This window comes from Pygocentrus nattereri, chromosome 17 (genome assembly GCF_015220715.1).
Source record: "Pygocentrus nattereri isolate fPygNat1 chromosome 17, fPygNat1.pri, whole genome shotgun sequence".
Lineage (NCBI taxonomy): Eukaryota > Metazoa > Chordata > Actinopteri > Characiformes > Serrasalmidae > Pygocentrus > Pygocentrus nattereri.
In genome coordinates, this window is record NC_051227.1 from 4,824,926 (window position 1) to 4,845,421 (window position 20,496).

The following is a 20,496-nucleotide window of genomic DNA, read 5'->3' on the forward strand; positions in this document are numbered from 1 at the left end:
ATTCAGAGAATCCAGAGAAATCTGTGAAGGACAAGGCCAAAAACCAATACCGCCTGGGTGGGATCTACAGACCCTCTTCTTCTTATATTGGTTCAATATTTTCCATGGATGCAAACGCTCAGTGAATGAATAACCGACTCTAAATGTAGGTATTGTGATACAACCCCAATTCCAATGAAGTTGGGATGTTGTGTAATACTATAAATAAATAAATAAATAAATATACTATACTATACTATACTATAATACTATAAATAAATAAAGTATAAATAAATAAAAACAGAATACGATGATCTGCAAATCCTTTTCAACCTATATTCAACTGAATACACTACAAAGACAAGATATTTAATGTTCAAACAGATAAACTTAAAAAAATATTTATTTTTTGCAAATATTCACTCATTTTGAATTTGATGCCTGCAACACGTTCCAAAGAAGTTGGGACAGGGGCGTGTTTACCACTGTGTTACATCACCTTTCCTTTTAACAACACTCAATAAGAGTTTGGGAACTGAGGACACTGTTGGTGAAGCTTTGTAGGTGGAATTCTTTCCCATTCTTGCTTGATGTACAACTTCAGCTGCTCAACAGTCCGGGGGCTCCGTGGTCGTATTTTGTGCTTCATAATGTGCCACACATTTTCAATGGGAGACAGGTCTGGACTGCAGGCAGGCCAGTCTAGTACCTGCACTCTTTTACTACGAAGCCACGCTGTTGTAACACGTGCAGAATGTGGCTTGGCATCGTCTTGCTGAAATAAGCAGGACGTCCCTGAAAAAGACGTTGCTTGGATGGCAGCAGATGTTGCTCCAAAACCTGCATGTACCTGCATGTGCTGATAACAATCCGGACAGTCCTTTTCCTCTTTAGCCCAGAGGACACGACGTCCATGATTTCCAAAAACAGTTTGAAATGTGGACTCGTCAGACCACAGGACACTTTTCCACTTTGCGTCAGTCCATCTCAGATGAGCTTGGGCCCAGAGAAGCTGGCGGCGTTTCTGGGTGGTGTTGATATGTGGCTTCACTTTGCATGGCAGAGTTTTAACTTGCACTTGTAGATGGAGCGACAAACTGAGTTCACTGACAGTGGTTTTCTGAAGTGTTCCTGAGCCCATGTGGGAATATCTGTTACAGAATGATGTGTGTTTTTAATGCAGAGCCACCTGAGGGATCGAAGGTCACAGTGTTGGTTTTCTGCCTTGCTGCTTACTTGCAGAGATTTCTCCAGATTCTCTGAATCTTTTGATGATATTATGGACTGTAGATGATGAAATCCCTAAATTCCATGCAATTTCACATTGATAAACGTTGTTCTTAAACTGTTGGACTATTTGCTCACGCAGTTGTTCACAAAGCGGTGAACCTCACCCCGTCCTTGCTTGTGAACGACTGAGCCTTTCAGTGATGCTCCCTTTATACCCAATCATGACACTCACCTGTTTCCAATTAACCTGTTGACCTGTGGAACGTTCAAAACAGGTGTTTTTTGAGCATTCCTCAACTTTCCCAGTCTTTTGTTGCCCCTGTCCAAACTTCTTTGGAACGTGTTGCAGGCATCAAATTCAAAATGAGTGAATATTTGCAAAAAAAAAAGAATATTTGATAAAAACGTTTATCCGTTTGAACATTGAATATCTTTGTAGTCTTTGTAGTGTATTCAGTTGAATAGAGGTTGAAAAGGATTTGCAAATCACCGTATTCTGTTTTTATTTATGTTTTACACAACGTCCCAACTTAATTGGAATTGGGGTTGTATAAACCGAGTCTGTTCTACTGTTTCTCATCAGACTGAATGAATAACTGACTCTAAATGTAGGTATTGTGATATGAACTTCTGCATTGAAACTGTCAGGATGTATACTCAGCAATAACACACACACACAGTCTGGTTCTATCTCTGCGTGGACGTTAATTGGAGAGTCAGATGGGGTGTGTTTGGGGTGGTCTGTGTAGGTGTGTGTGTGTGTCTGTGTGTGTGTGTCTGTGGGACTGGGGTGTGTGTGTGTGTGTGTGTGTGTGTGTGTGTGTGTGTGTGTAATTGCTCTGTCAAATTCGTGCTGGTTGATGATCCGTCTTCCTATTAAAACTGACACACACACACCCGGACGGTCAACCTCCACTGAACATTACAAATCACTTGGATGTAGAACAATCCATTCTGTGCGCTGCAGAGGGAACTTAGAGTTTAATTAGCCTTGTTTCTGGAGGAAAAGCAGGAAACACATCTCCGGACACACTGTACACACCCTGGAGGCCACATGGCTATAAATCTTTACTAATGTCTAACCAGTTACTCCACTATTCGCCATTTACTACAGTTAATAAATGGATATATTACTGGGTTACACAGGCTGGTAGTGAGCATGTTAGCCAGCTAGCTTTGATATAAACACAATAGTAAATATATTAGCAAGTAAAAGACATATTAGCTGACTAGCACATATATATTAGTATACTGACAAATATATATTAGATACAACATGGTAATATAAACCAAACAGTGGTTACATTCACTGAATAAAAGCCGTGTTAGCAGACTAACGGATCATGGAACTGGTTATAGTGTGCAATCTAGCTGACTAGCAGATATATTAGCCAACTAAAAGAGCATTAGCTGGTTAGAGGACACATTAGCTGACTGGTGGATATATTATCTGACTGGTGGATATATTATCTGACTGGTGGATATAGTAGCTGACTGGTGGATATATTAGCTGACTGGTGGATATAGTAGCTGACTGGTGGATATATTAACTGACTGGTGGATATATTATCTGACTGGTGGATATATTATCTGACTGGTGGATATAGTAGCTGACTGGTGGATATAGTAGCTGACTGGTGGATATATTATCTGACTGGTGGATATATTAGCTGACTGGTGGATATATTAGCTGACTGGTGGATATAGTAGCTGACTGGTGGATATATTAACTGTCTGGTGGATATATTAGCTGACTGGTGGATATATTAGCTGACTGGTGGATATATTAGCCGACTGGTGGATATATTAACTGTCTGGTGGATATAGTAGCTGACTGGTGGATATATTAGCTGACTGGTGGATATATTAGCTGACTGGTGGATATAGTAGCTGACTGGTGGATATATTATCTGACTGGTGGATATATTAACTGTCTGGTGGATATATTAGCTGACTGGTGGATATAGTAGCTGACTGGTGGATATATTAACTGTCTGGTGGATATATTAGCTGACTGGTGGATATAGTAGCTGACTGGTGGATATATTAACTGTCTGGTGGATATAGTAGCTGACTGGTGGATATAGTAGAATTTCTATATTAAAATAAAACCTTTCATAAATAATATTTTCAATCACATTTGCATATTCAGTGTATTTTTCAGCATAATTCTGAATCGTGCAAACAGAAACGAACTGAAATGAATCAAATTGTGATGAATTCCTGAAGAATTGTAAACAAATTGTTGTGAGGTCAGAGATTTACACCCCAAACACACTCACACATGAGCTCATCTACTACTCTCCCGAGCGGGGGAAGTGTGTGTGTGTGTGTGTTTGGCAGTTTAATGGCAGGTAGATGAGATTTCAGAGAGATTTAATGCTAAGCTTCCACTACCACTGCACTGCTGCCCATTTCTACCCACAATCCTCCAGCTCTGCACTGACCATAGTAATAAAGCTGCTGCTACCTAATACATTTCTCCGTGTTTTAGGGTTCTCACCTCTGGAGGAACCCAAACACAGTTCTGTTCTTATGCATTACCAAACTTACTTGGATTACTTACTTGGATTATAATAATATAATACGTCACTGCTCCCATTTCAGTGTGGAGCCTGAATTATGTTGTTGACCGTTGTTAAAATATTTTCTCTTTAAAGTCCATTATTTCCATTTTCCTATCCTTTTTGCAGCAACTTTTATTTGTCCCGTTTTTGACCCGTTTATAGCTCATATCTGTTGGAATAACAGTAGATCCCGTTTATAGAAGCTCTGATTTATCCTATATCTGTTGGAATAACAGTAGATCCTGTTTATAGAAGCTCTGATTTGTCCTATATCTGTTGGAATGACAGTAGATCCCGTTTATAGAAGCTCTGATTTGTCCTATATCTGTTGGAATTATAGTGGATCCTGTTGATAGAAGCTCTCATTTCTCCTTTATCTATTGAAATAACAGTAGATCCCATTTATAGAAGCTCTGATTTGTTCTATATCTATTGAAAGTACAGGAGATCCTGTTTATAGAAACTCTGATTTGTCCTATATCTGTTGGAATGACAGTAGATCCTGTTCACAGGCATTTTTAGATTTGTCCTCTATTGCCCCCTGAGTACAGAGTATTTTATCCGTCACAACACGCAGCATAGGACGCAGCAGGACTGTATGTTTGTGGTGCATTCGTCGTCATTTTCGTTCGTGTACTTACATTGGGTGTTTTCAGGGCTTCATGTTCATGGTGTGTTGAAGGGTTAAACCTGACTGATACATTTCTATATGGAGCGAAATATGGGACCACGTATAGGAGGCGACGCCTGCTTAGCACACTCAGCTAATGAGGGAGGAGTAATTTAATGTAAAGGCGCTGATTAAATCAATAAGTGAAAATATGAGTGAGTGATAGGCAGCATGATGGATGAACGTCAGGCCAAACTGTTTCACCACATATCAGTCACATACATTCACCAATAACGTGCAGGCTCTAAGCCCCGTCCCTTACTTGACTGGGATGTGGGTAAAGCCTCAGTTCTGTTGGAATAGGCTGCTTTCCCCACAGCGACAAGGAGGAGAGCGTAGAATAACATCCTGGAGAGAGGGAGAGAGGGAGAGAGAGAGAGAGAGAGACTTTAAAACATTGTCATTCACTTTCAACATATATGTTTACAGATACACACTGTTTATATCTGTATATGTACATAATTCAGTCCATATATCAACCTTGTTCACAAACACAGAGAGAGAGAGAGAGAAAGTAGAGACAGATAGACACAGAGAAAGAGAGAACGAAAGAGAGAAAGAAAGAAAAAGGGAAGAGATAAAGAGAGGGAGAGAGAGCAGGGAGAGGAAGTGAGAGAGGGTAAATAGAGAGAGCCAAAGGGGAGAAAGAGAGTGAATGAAAGGGGGAGAGAGAGAGAGAGAGAGAGAGAGAGAGAGAGAGAGAGAGAGAGAGAGAGAGGGAGAGGAAGTGAAAGAGGGGGAAGAGAGAGTGTGAAAAGGGAGAAAGAGTGAATGAAAGGGGGAGAGAGAGAGCAGGGAGAGGAAGTGAGAGAGGGGGGAAAGAGAGAGACCGAAAGGGGAGAAACAGTGAATGAAAGGAAGAGAAAGGAGAAGGAGTAATAGAGGTGGAGAGGGGGGGAGATACATAGATAGATAGATAGATAGATAGATGGGAGGGAGTAAGGGAGGGGAGAGATAGAATGAGAGAAAGGGGGAGGGGAGTGAGGTGAGGAGGGGAGAGAGGGTGACTGATAGAGGGAGGGAGAGGGAGAAAGAGAGAGTTGGAGAGAGAGATAGAGAGGAGAGAGGGGGGGAGGGTAGGTGAGAGGAGGACAGACAGACAGAGAGAGAGAGATGGATGGTATGGTGAGAGACGGGAGGGCGCTGTAATGGGGGATCTAACAGGAGGACAAGAGTGATGGGTCCCCTGTGTCTCCACGGTAACATACATCACTATCCTTAACTGCCAACACACACACACACACATACATTCGGTGCTGTAGTGACTGTAGTGAGCGTGAAGGACTGAAGCTGAGCTGCTCAGCAGGATATCTAAATATTTATGCTTCTATAAATACATTAAAACATTTCATCTTCATGTCATCACGTTTACTATTGTTTCATGTTTAAACATCACTGGGTGAATGAGGCTTTTCTCCCAGTGAGTTCAGCTTGGCTTCGCCCACTGTTTGTCTATTTTGTAAGCTGCTCTGTTTAAAGGCCTTCACACACCGAGCGTGTGTGTAACGTGTGTAACGTCTTTGCTGTTGGCATGACGACAACCAAGCTGTGGATTTGGCTGCATCTGAAATGGTGATCAGAATCTTCGAAAGCACCTCAAACTGGGCTACGAACATCTGAGTTAAGCATGGACGGACTCAGAGTTTCAGCGTGGAAATAAAGTGAGGAAGTTCTTAACTTTGACTTTTCCAAAATGGACAGCAGCCGTCACTGTAGCAGATTCAGACGCTGTGTCGATTGCGTCACAGCGGTGTGACTATGCTGTCCCATTTCGAAGCCTCCTTCATATGCAGCTGAGAAATATGCCCTTCTTTCCCATGGCAATGAAGGATCCAACAGGTGGATCCTTCGCCAGCCAGCATATCCCTAGATTCACTGCGTGCCGGCAAGGATTTGAGGATTCATTGATTGTTTTCACACTACACTGTAAAAGGTGGCTTGTAAACTAGTTTTATTCAACCTAAATAAATACTTTGAATGAATGATTCTTTCAATCAAACTAATGTTTTGAGTTGAATAAAACTAGTTCAATTACATTAAAACATGACGTCAATTTTTAAGCAGATCTGACGAGCCACTTTTAACAGTGTAACAAGCTAAAGTGGGTTAAGTGGGATTTTTGCCTTAATGTGACCCAAATCACAGTCACTTTACTGTGTTCATAAGAGCTTAAATCTCGTGGACCTTTTGCAAATGTCTCTTTCTCTTTTGTTTAAATTATTAAAGTGTTAATTCTTTTACATAAATGGTTGAACTGTAATAACTGCAATTTCCCTCTGGGATCAATAAAGTATTCTGATTCTGATTCTGGTTTCAAGGCTCTAAATAGAAGAATGTGCAGCGCATTGTCTATCAATTTGAAGAACACTGTCATGAACCAAAGAATCCTTTAATCATAGATAGGGTTCTTTGAGTGGTTCTAGATAGAGCCACTTACTAAAGAACCCTTGAAGAACCATCTTTTTTAAGAGTGTATACCGTAATTTTATTTATTTTATTTAAACTTTTGATTAATTGTTTCATTTTGTCACTACTGAAACAAATAAAAACTCTACCAAACTTTAGCAAGTGTTTCAGTAGCAACTATTTCAGTAGCGATTGTTTCAGTTGACTGTTTCAGTAGCGATTGTTTCTGTAGCGATTGTTTCAGTAATGACTGTTCCAGTAGTCACTGTTTCAGTAGTGACTCAGTAGTGACTGTTTTAGTAATGACTGTTCCAGTAGTCACTGTTTCAGTAGTGACTGTTTTAGTAATGACTGTTCCAGTAGTCACTGTTTCAGTAGTGACTGTTTTAGTAATGACTGTTTCAGTAGTGACTGTTTCAGTAGTGACTTTCAGTAGCGATTGTTTCAGGAATGACTGTTTCAGTAAAGACTGTTTCAATAGCGATTGTTTCAGTAGTGAGTCAGTGACAATTTTGAGCTCAAAAACAGCTGTTCAGCATATCATATTTTACATTAATACACTAAAAAATTTAAATCTGTGTTTCAGTAGTGGCTGTTTCAGTAGTGACTGTTTCAGCGGTGACTGTTTCAGTAGTGGCTGTTTCAGTAGTGACTGTTTCAGTAGTGGCTGTTTCAGTAGCGATTGTTTCAGTAATGACTGTTTCAGTAAAGACTTTCAATAGTGATTGTTTCAGCAGTGACTCTTTCACTGACAATTTTAGCTCATTTTGAACTCGAAAACTGCTGTTCACACAGAAAATCACAATATTTTACATTAAAACACAAAACAATTTAAATCTCTCTTTCAGTAGTGATGATTATTAATGTGCCGCACTGATTTTAAGACTTTGGGCCACATTTACTTCAAACCAATGGACTCATCATGTGGGAGGAGGGATGCAGCCTTACTTCCTGCTCTAAAATACAAGGGCGTGGCTAAAAGAGGCTCCACCCACAGACTAAAACTCTGTGTAGTGATATGAAAGCATGGGGCAGCATTTTTTTATTTAAAGATAATTGCTCTCATTATAAACTCAACTTCACTTTGAATCAAAATATCTTTAAAAAAATGTACAACAAATTAAAAGACTTTTTAAATCAATAAATATTATACTCATTTAAGGGTTAGGGTTTAAGACAGACTCCTCCCACTAGAAAGTTTCCTGTGAATGATGATTGTGTATACATTTAGCTTATTACTGTCTCTATTAATGTCTTGGGTTTAAATAGATTAGAATATAATCTCTGTAAATATGTGAGATTTAAATATTTCATAGTTTTTAATGTGAGATCTCAGTTTTAACAAACTGGCAAAATGGTCCACATACATATGTACAGTATGTACACTGTCAGGAACACTGGGTGGCGCTAAACACATTAGGTGTACGAGACCTTTATATGTGTATCACACACCTAAACTGGCTAATATGCATTTAGTCGCTCTCCTGTGGCTCGTCTATAGTAACAGAGACATCACAACAGCACAGCTTAAAAAACTGCTGATTCATCATGCTGATGCCAAAACTTTGACATTTTCAGTGAATTTTATTCATCTGTCACGTGTAAGACGTGCACTCTTTCTCTGGGTTTTGAGGAAAATGCGATTACGTTAAGCAGTGAGTCTAAAACAGCATCACACACAGATCAGATAAAAGCTCTGCGCTGCTTATCTGAGCCTCACAAATGAGTGTTTAATTTGTCTGAGATGCATTAGAGTGGAGTTAGACGCTGCACGCATTCATTAAGACCAACCTTCAGACACACTCCATCCATTACTTCAGAGCACACACACACACACACACATACACACTGACCTGATCAACACTAATCACATCACACACTCCCACCAATCACAAAATGCCATCAGATCAATCAGGAGATTCAGCCGGTCAATAGAGTCCTCAACTTTAGAGCCAATTACATTACAAATACACACACAGTACACACACAAACACAGTATATGTACACAAGACACACACACACACACACACACACACAGTATAGGCACACACACACACACAGTATACGCACCCAAGACACACACAGTATACGCACACAATACACACACACACACACAGTATACGCACACAAGACACACACGGAATACGCACACAATATATGCACACACACACACAGTATACACACACAAGACACACACAGTATATGCACACAATACACACACACACACACACACACACACAGTATACGCACACAATATATACACACACACACACACACACACACACACACAGCATACACACACAATACACACACAGCATATGCACATAGGACACATACACACAGTATATGTACACAAGACACACACACACACACACACACACAGTATACGCACACAAGACACACACAGTATACGCACACAATATACACACACAGCATATGCACACAATACACACATACACACACACACAAGACACACACAGTATACACCATCCATCCATCCATCCATCCATTTTCTTAAGCCGCTTCTCCGTCAGGGTCGCGGGGGGTGCTGGAGCCTATCCCAGCAGTCATCGGGCGGAAGGCAGGATACACCCTGGACAGGTCGCCAGTCCATCGCAGGGCAACACACAGTTTACACACACAAGACAAACACAGTATATGCACACAATACACACACAAACACAGTATATGCACACAATACACACACAAACACAGTATATGCACACGATACACACACAAACACAGTATATGCACACAAGACACACTGTATATGCACACAATACACACACACATAGTATACGCACACAATACACACACAGTATATGCACACAATACACACACAAACACAGTATATGCACACAATACACATACAAACACAGTATATGCACACAAGACACACTGTATATGCACACAATACACACACACACACACTGTATACGCACACAATACACACACACAGTATATGCACACAATACACACACAAACACAGTATATGCACACAATACACACACAAACACAGTATATGCACACAAGACACACTGTATATGCACACAATACACACACAAACACAGTATATGCACACAAGACACACTGTATATGCACACAATACACACACACAGTATAGGCATACACAAATAAAACCTTTTAAAAATCAATAAATATTATATAAATTTAGGGGTTAGTGTTTTAAATTTAGGACTCCACCCAGTAGAAAGTTTCCTGTGAATGATGATTGCGTATATATTTAGCTTATTACTGTCTCTGTTAATGTCTTGGGTTTAAATAGATTAGAATATAATTAATAATTAATGTGAGACCTCAGTTTGAACAAACTGGCAAAATGGTCCACATACATATGTACAGTATGTACACTGTCAGGAACACTGGGTGGCGCTAAAAAAACCACTGACTCATCATGCTGTCGCCAAAACTTTGACATTATCAGTGAATTTCATTCATCTGTGATGCACACAATACACACACACACACACAGTATACTCACACAATACACACACACACAGTATACTCACACAATACACACACACACACACAGTATACTCACACAATACACACACACACACAGTATACTCACACAATACACACACACACAGTATACTCACACAATACACACACACACACACAGTATACACCCACAATACACACAGTATACTCACACAATACACACACACACAGTATACACCCACAATACACACAGTATACTCACACAATACACACACACACACACACAGTATACACCCACAATACACACAGTATACTCACACAATACACACACACACACAGTATACTCACACAATACACACACACACACAGTATACACCCACAATACACACAGTATACTCACACAATACACACACACACACAGTATACACCCACAATACACACAGTATACTCACACAATACACACACACACACAGTATACACCCACAATACACACAGTATACTCACACAATACACACACACAGTATACACCCACAATACACACAGTATACTCACACAATACACACACACACACACACACAGTATATGCACATAATACACAAACAGTATACACACACAATACACACACAGTACACACACACACACACACACAGTATACGCACACAATACATACACAGTATATACACACAATACACACACACACAGTATACACCCACAATACACACAGTATACTCACACAATACACACACACACACACACACACACACACACACAGTATATGCACATAATACACAAACACTATACACACACAATACACACACAGTATACGTACACAGTACACACACACATACACACACACACACACACAGTATACGCACACAATACATACACAGTATACGCACACAATACACACACACACAGTATATGCACATAATACACAAACAGTATACACACACAATACACACACATTATACGCACACAGTACACACACACACACAGTATACGCACATAATACATACACAGTATACGCACACAATACACACACACAGTATACACCCACAATACACACAGTATACTCACACAATCCACACACACACACAGTATATGCACATAATACACAAACACTATACACACACAATACACACACAGTATACGCACACAGTACACACACACACACAGTATACGCACACAATACATACACAGTATACGCACACAATACACACACACACAGTATATGCGCATAATACACAAACACTATACACACACACACACAATACACACAGTATACGCACACAGTACACACACACACACACACACACAAAATACAGGCATACACACACTTACACACACATACACAAACTGCACACAATACACACTGTAAATACACACAGTGTACATATGCAATACACACATATATTTATATATACACTGCTCAAAAAAATAAAGGCAACACTTAAACAACACAATATAACTGCAAGTAAATCAAACTTCTGTGAAATCAAACTGTCCACTTAGGAAGCAACACTGACAAACAATTTCACAGCTGTTGTGCAAATGGAACAGACAACAGGTGGAAATTAATGGCAATTAGCAAGACACGCTCAATAAAGGAGTGGTTCTGCAGGTGGGGACCACAGACCACTTCTCAGTACCTTTCTGCTTTCTGGCTGATGTTTTGGTCACTTTTGAATGTTGGTGGTGCTTTCACACTCGTGGTAGCATGAGACGGACTCTACAACCCACACAAGTGGCTCAGGTAGTGCAGCTCATCCAGGATGGCACATCAATGCGAGCTGTGGCAAGAAGGTTTGCTGTGTCTGTCAGCATAGTGTCCAGAGGCTGGAGGCGCTACCAGGAGACAGGCCAGTACACCAGGAGATGTGGAGGAGGCCGTAGGAGGGCAACACCCTGCAGCAGGACCGCTACCTCCGCCTTTGTGCAAGGAGGAACAGGAGGAGCACTGCCAGAGCCCTGCAAAATGACCTCCAGCAGGCCATAAATGTGCATGTGTCTGCACAAACGGTTAGAAACCGACTCCATGAGGATGGTATGAGGGCCCAACGTCCACAGATGGGGGTTGTGCTCACAGCCCAACACCATGCAGGACGCTTGGCATTTGCCAGAGAACACCAGGATTGGCAAATTCGCCACTGGCGCCCTGTGATCTTCACAGATGAAAGCAGGTTCACACTGAGCACATGTGACAGATGTGACAGAGTCTGGAGACGCCGTGGAGAGCGATCTGCTGCCTGCAACATCCTTCAGCATGACCGGTTTGGCAGTGGGTCAGTAATGGTGTGGGGTGGCATTTCTTTGGAGGGCCGCACAGCCCTCCATGTGCTCGCCAGAGGTAGCCTGACTGCCATTAGGTACCGAGATGAGATCCTCAGACCCCTTGTGAGACCATATGCTGATGCGGTTGGCCCTGGGTTCCTCCTAATGCAGGACAATGCTAGACCTCATGTGGCTGGAGTGTGTCAGCAGTTCCTGCAAGATGAAGGCATTGAAGCTATGGACTGGCCCGTCCGTTCCCGAGACCTTAATCTGATTGAGCACATCTGGGACATCATGTCTCGCTCCATCCACCAACGCCACGTTGCACCACAGACTGTCCAGGAGTTGGCGGATGCTTTAGTCCAGGTCTGGGAGGAGATCCCTCAGGAGACCATCCGCCACCTCATCAGGAGCATGCCCAGGCATTGTAGGGAGGTCATACAGGCACGTGGAGGCCACACACAACACTGAGCCTCATTTTGACTTGTTTTAAGGACATCACATCAAAGTTGGATCAGCCTGTCGTGTGTTTTTCCACTTTAATTTTGTGTGGGACTCCAAATCCAGGCCTCCATTGGTTAATAAATTTGATTTCCATTGATGATTTTTGTGCGATTTTGTTGTCCGCACATTCAACTTTGTACAGAACAAAGTATTCAATGAGAATATTTCATGTATACTTGTACAATGCATACAATATATACACTCATACACACACATATACACACTAAATACACACACACCATCCGCACACATTCACACTTTTTTACTGATGTTAGTTTATATTTAATCTTCAAAGTGGAAAAAAAATCTGCAGTAATTGTAGCATGTGCAAAAGTCTGGGCACCCCTCCCACTGTGAACTGTCAGAACTCACTTAACTGGTCAGGCCTTAATTGGCTCGTCAGGGCTGGTTAGGCAGGTGAAGGACTGCTGTTAGGAAGTTCAGCTGACATCAATTCTGTGACTCTTCAAATCTGCCGAGATTCAAACTCACAACAATGAACAGAAACTCTGCACAGCCTCTTGTATTTCATTGTGATTAATAAGCTCATTTGTTTATATAGAATTAAGTAAGAGTAATTCTATAATAGATATTAGACCTTTATAAAGAGTTCACACAGGGAACAGGAGAAAAGCAGGAGAGCCCCTCTGTTACACACATAGTATACACACACAATAAACACATACACATAACATATACACACATACAACACACACACAGAGCATACACACACAATAAACACATACACATACAACACACACACAGAGCATACACGCACAATAAACACATACACATAACATATACACACACACACAGCACACACACAGAGCATACACACACAATAAACACATACACATAACATATACACACATACAACACACACACAGAGCATACACGCACAATAAACACGTACACATAACATACACACACACACACAGCACACACACAGAGCATACACACACAATAAACACGTACACATAACATATACACACATACACACAACACACACAGAGCATACACGCACAATAAACACGTACACATAACATATACACACATACAACACACAGAGCATACACACACAATAAACACATACACATAACATATACACACATAAAACACACACAGAGCATACACACACACACAATAAACACATACACATAACATATACACACATACAACACACACACAGAGCATACACGCACAATAAATACGTACACATAACATATACACACATACAACACACACACAGAGCATACACACACAATAAACACGTACACATAACATATACACACATACAACACACACACACAGCATACACACACAATAAACACGTACACATAACATATAAACACATACAACACACACACAGCATACACACACAATAAACACGTACACATAACATATACACACATACAACACACACACAGAGCATACACGCACAATAAACACGTACACATAACATACACAAATATACAACACACACACACACAGCATACACACACAATAAACACATACACATAACATATACACACACACACACACAACACACACACACAGCATACACACACAATAAACACATACACATAACATATACACACATACAACACACACACAGCATACACACACAATAAACACATACACATAACATATACACACATACAACACACACACAGCATACACGCACAATAAACACGTACACATAACATATACACACATACAACACACACACACACAGCATACACACACACAATAAACACGTACACATAACATATACACACATACAACACACACACAGCATACACACACAATAAACACATACACATAACATATACACACATACAACACACACACACAGCATACACACACAATAAACACATACACATAACATATACACACATACAACACACACACACAGCATACACACACAATAAACACATACACATAACATATACACACATACAACACACACACACAGCATACACACACAATAAACACGTACACATAACATATACACACATACAACACACACACACAATAAACACATACACATAACATATACACACAAACAACACACACACACAGCATACACACACAATAAACACATACACATAACATATACACACATACAACACACATACAGCATACACACACAATAAACACGTACACATAACATCAAAAACATATGAAAATGATACATAGACTAATTATATAGCATATAGAACTGCACAGATATATGTCAATACAAGCTTGGGGGGGCTGTTACAGGCGTTTATCATATTTAAAGTAAGAAATATGTGAGAAATATGTGTGTGTGTGTACGAACATATATGCATATGTTTAAACTCCATACACGCGCGGTCCTGAGAGCAGTTCCAGTAAATCTGACCTGTCGGCGACGCTCAGGCGGTTCATGCGTGTCTGTATGTTGACTCACCTCGCGCTCTCTGGTCGGTAGAGGTGGTCCCGGCGCAGGGCGGCTTACACACACACACACACACACACACACACACACACACACACACACCAAGTTACGGTTAGAACGCTCGTGATTTAGCGCTCCTCTCCGCGCGCAGCAGCGGAGCGGGACTTACGCGCGCCTGTCACAAACTCACCGGAACTGCACGCGCGGACAGGCACACAGCCTGATTTCACAACACAGCCAAAGTGACACACAGCCTGCGCGCGCGACGACACACACACACACACACACACACACACACACACACTGAAACAGGCGCGCGCGAGAAGCGCAGTCCGAGCCGTGAAGTCCCCAACCGTCAGTGTGTACTCCGCACGCGCGCGTGTGTGTGTGCGTGAAAGTGTGTCTTATACTCTCTCACTCTCGCGCTGTCCTGCTCCAGCTGAACGGAAGCTCGCGCTCAGTTCAGCTCAGGCTCCGCCCACACGGGAAACCCCGCGCCTTCCGGAAATTTCACAACAAGGGAGCAGAGTGAGGATCTATAACACACTTATAACACACACACCGTACTGACAGTCTTACTGATCTATAATCATATAATAATCTATAACACATCTATAACACTCACACACACACACACACACACACACACACACCATATTGACACTTTTACTGATCTATAATCATATAATAATCTATAACACATCTATAACACACACACACTGTACTGACACTCTTACTGACCTATAATCATGTAATAATCTATAACACATCTATAACACCTCCATTGTTGAAGCGGCTGACTGTAGCTGTGGCCGTAAGGTAGTTGGTGCCTGTCAGGTAATCCCCGAACCCGGTGGTTGACACCCCAGGTGAGAGATGCCGTCAAGATGAAGGAGTCCTACCGGACATGGGTGGCCTGTAGGACACCAGAGGCAGCTGGCAGGGATCGACAGGCCAAGCGATCTGCGGCTTCAGTCGTCGCCAAGGCAAAAACCAGTGTATGGGAGGAGTTTGGTGAGGCCTTGGAAAGTGACTTTAAGTCGGCTACGAAAAGATTCTGGCAAACCGTCAGGCGACTCAGAAGGGGAAAGCAGTGTGCCACTAGCTCTGTCTATAGTGGAGATGGTGTGCTGCTGACTTCGACTGAAGACGTCATTGGGCGGTGGAAGGAATACTTTGAGAACCTTCTCAATCCCACCGACACGTTCTCCAGTGAGGAGGCAGAGTCTGGAGACTCTATTCATAATTTTTATGGATAGTATTTCTAGGCGCAGTCAGGGGATGGAGGGTGTCCGGTTTGGTGACCTCAAGGTCACATCGCTGCTGTTTGCAGATGATGTGGTCCTATTGGGGACGTCAGGCCGTGAACTTCAGCTTTCGCTGGATCGGTTTGCAGCCGAGTGTGAAGCGGCCAGGATGAGAATCAGTATTTCTAAGGCAGAAAAGGGTGGAGAGCCCTCTCTGGCTCGGGGATAAGCTCTTGCCTCAAGTGGAGGAGTTTAAGTATCTCAGGGTCTTGTTCATGAGTGATGGTACAAGGCAGCGGGAGATTGACAGGTGCTGATTGATTGGTGCTGGGTCAGCAGTGATGCGGGCTCTTTACCGGTCTGTTGTGGTAAAGAAAGAGCTGAGCCATAAGGCAAGGCTCTCGATTTACCGGTTCATCTACGTTCCTACCCTCACCTATGGTCATGAGCTTTGGGTAATGCCCGAAAGAATAAGGTCGCGAATACAAGCAGCCAAAATGAGTTTCCTCCGCAGGGTGGCTGGACTCTCCCTTAGTGATAGGGTGAGAAGTTCGGTCATCCGGGAGGGACTCGGAGTAGAGCCTCTGCTTCTTCACATCGAGAGGAGCCAGTTGAGGTGGTTCGGGCATCTGGTTAGGATGCCTCCTGGACGCCTCCCTCGGGAGGTGTCACAGGCAAGTCCACCAGGGAGGAGACCCCGGGGAAGACCCAGGACACGCTGGCGTGACTATATTGCCCAGCTGGCCTGGGAGCGCCTCGGAATCCCCCTGGAGAGCTGGTGGAAGTGGCTGGGGAAAGGGAGGTCTGGGCCTCATTGCTTAGGATGCTGCCCCCGTGACCTGAACCCCGGAGAAGCGGAAGATGATGGATGGATGGACATCTATAACACACACAAACCGTACTGACACTCTTACTGATGTATAATCATATAATATTCTATAACATATGTATAATGCACACTGTACTGACACTCTTACTGATCTATAATCATATAATAATCTATAACACATGTATAACACACGCTTTACTGACACTCTTACTGATCTATAATCATACAGTAATCTATAACACATCTATAACACACACATACCATACTGACACTCTTACTGACCTAAAATCATATAATAATCTGTAACACACTTATAACACATGCACACCATACTGACACTCTTACTGATCTATAATTATATAATATTCTATAACACATGTATAACACACACTGTACTGGCACACTTACTGATCTATAATCATACAGTAATCTATAACACATCTATAACACACACTGTGCTGACACTCACTGATCTATTTTCATACAATAGTCTATAACACATCTCTAACGCATGTGCGTTACTGTCACTCTAATAGATCCATAATCATATAATAATCTATGAGATTAAAAGAACAGCATGTTTTAAATTGACTTTAGTTCATAATGATTTAATTTACAGAGCCAGTTTAGTAAGATGTCCTGTATATACAGTCTTACAAGAGACGGTTCTTCAAAGGTTCTTCTCTTTTCTACATAGAAGCACTGTCTTTAACATAGAACCCCGAGACAGTGTGGGTTTTAGAGGATTCCAGTCGAAGGATAACACTCTCTGCAGTTGAGTGTGTGTCTGTTGGCTGCTCATAACTGTACTGAAGACGTTTTGTAGCAAACATCATCATCTCAGAGGTTCAATATGTGCTGGTTCTGAGTCTACACTCCTCTGGCTCCCCCTGCAGGCCAGCTGCTGAAGTGTGAATGTGAAATGCGCTGCGTCAGCAGGTTCTCTGCAGCATAGAGGCTGTGAAGATGCTCAGTCGCCTGCTGTGAGATATAAAGAACACACTTATCAGGAAAACAGTGAAAGAGCCAGAGAGGTCACACACAGGGGAGCGTGAAGGGCACAGAAGCGTATGTGTGTGTTTGTGTGTGTGTGTGTGTGTGTGAGTGATTGGCTGCTCTAGTGAATAAGGCTCCATTCACTGTGGTGTGTTGGGGGAGGGGTGGCACAGCAGCAGTCTTTTATTTTTTTATACATTTTTTGTGGCATTTTTGGGCCATAAATAAATAGTGTAAATATATACATAGATTATAGACCAGATTTAAGATAATGTCACTGGCCAAGATAACATATATATATATATATATATATATAGTATCTCACTAAAGAAAGTGCACCCCTCACATTTTTGCAAATATTTTATTATAGCTTTTTATCGGACGACACTATAGAAATGAAACTCTGATATAACTTAAAGTGGTCAGTGTGCAGCTTTACAGCTTTACAGTGCAGATTTACTGTCCTCTGAAAAGAACTCAACACACAGCCATTAATGTCTAAATAGCTGGCAACACAAGTGAGTCCACCTCACAGTGAACATGTCCAAATTGTGCCCAATTGTGTCAATATTTAGTATGATCACCATTACTATCTAGCACTGCCTGAACCCTCTTGGGCATGGAATTCACCAGAGCTGCACAGGTTGCTACTGGAATCCTCTTCCGCTCCTCCATGATGACATCACGGAGCTGGTGGATGTTAGACACCTTGCGCTCCACCTCCTTCTGCTTGCGGATGCCCCACAGGTGCTCAGTTGGGTTTACATCTGAGAGACATACTTCGCCAATCCATCACCTTTACCTTCAGCAAGGAGGTTTACATCTTGGAGATGTGTTTGGGGTCATTATCAAGTTGTAAAACTATAGTTTCCAGAGGGAGGAGATCATTGGAATTGGAATTCATATTTCCCTCAATGAACCGCAGCTCCCCAGTGTCTCATGCACTCATGCAGCTCCTGACCATGATGCTACCACCACCATGCTTGACTGTCTTGGTACTCCTCACCAGGGTGCCACCACACAGGCTGGACACCAATTGGGCCAAACAAGTTTATCTTGGTCTCATCAGACCACAGGACATGGTTCCAGTAATCCATAGGCGTTTACAATTTATTTTTGTTTTTGTCACAAACGGCTTGTGGTCATGTGAAAAATGAAATTGCAAATGAAGGCATTTCATTTCATTTTCAATTTTGGCAGGATATTTGTACAGATGTTTGGAAAAAAATGGCTAAAAGAGGTTTCCATTTACATTTTATTGTTTTCATTTTCATTTCCTTTTTGGCAGGATTTGCCTCCCATATGTGTGCAGCTGCTTAGCCATGAAAACCCATCATGAAGATGAACAGTTCTTGCTGATGTGGCTCTAGAGGCAGTTCAGTGCTGCTGTGCTTCTGAGTGGTCTAGCACTTTGTGGCTGAGCTGTTGTTGCTCCATTTCACAGTAGTAACACAGTTGTCTAGGGCAGATCTAGCAGGGCGGAAATTTCACAAATTGACTTGTGGCAGAGGTGGCACAGAGTTATGACAGTGCCATGCCTAAAGTCACTGAGCCCTTCAGTGCAACCCATTCTATTGTCAGAATTTGTCTATGGAATTTGCAAGGCTATGCACTTGATTTTGTACATCTGATAGCAATGAGTGTGACTGAAACACCTGAACTCAGTCTATCAACTCAATCAATTAGAAGGGGTGTCCACATACTTGTGGCCATGTAGTGTATGTATGAACTACTGCATTGAACGCTCTTCACCAGCAGAGGGCAAACAATGAACATTATTGCTGCGCACACACACACACACACACACACACACACACACACACACACACACACATATACAGTCCTATAGATCTATAAATATCACACACACACACACACACACGTGCTGACTGGGAGCCAACTGTAATTCAGTG

The 20,496-nt window shown here is 41.9% G+C and overlaps 1 protein-coding gene across 8 annotated transcripts in view; it reads right to left on the reverse strand.

Annotated features, from left to right (window-relative positions):
- LOC108412084 (interleukin-1 receptor accessory protein) overlaps positions 1-15,956 on the reverse strand; it is a 35,092-nt gene extending 19,136 nt beyond the window's left edge. The window contains exons 1-4 of one of the 8 annotated variants that reach the window (XM_037546823.1): positions 15,930-15,949; positions 15,524-15,566; positions 13,462-13,561; positions 4,709-4,794 (exon numbers count right to left, since the gene is read on the reverse strand). In XM_037546823.1, the coding sequence (XP_037402720.1) occupies positions 4,709-4,793 (85 nt within the window). In that variant the 5' untranslated portion in view covers position 4,794; positions 13,462-13,561; positions 15,524-15,566; positions 15,930-15,949. Of the gene's footprint in view, positions 1-4,708; positions 4,795-13,461; positions 13,562-15,523 lie in introns of all 8 variants that reach the window. The other 7 variants (XM_037546821.1, XM_037546822.1, XM_037546825.1 and 4 more) reach the window with 7 other exon arrangements.
- Positions 15,957-20,496: the final 4,540 nt, after the last annotated feature.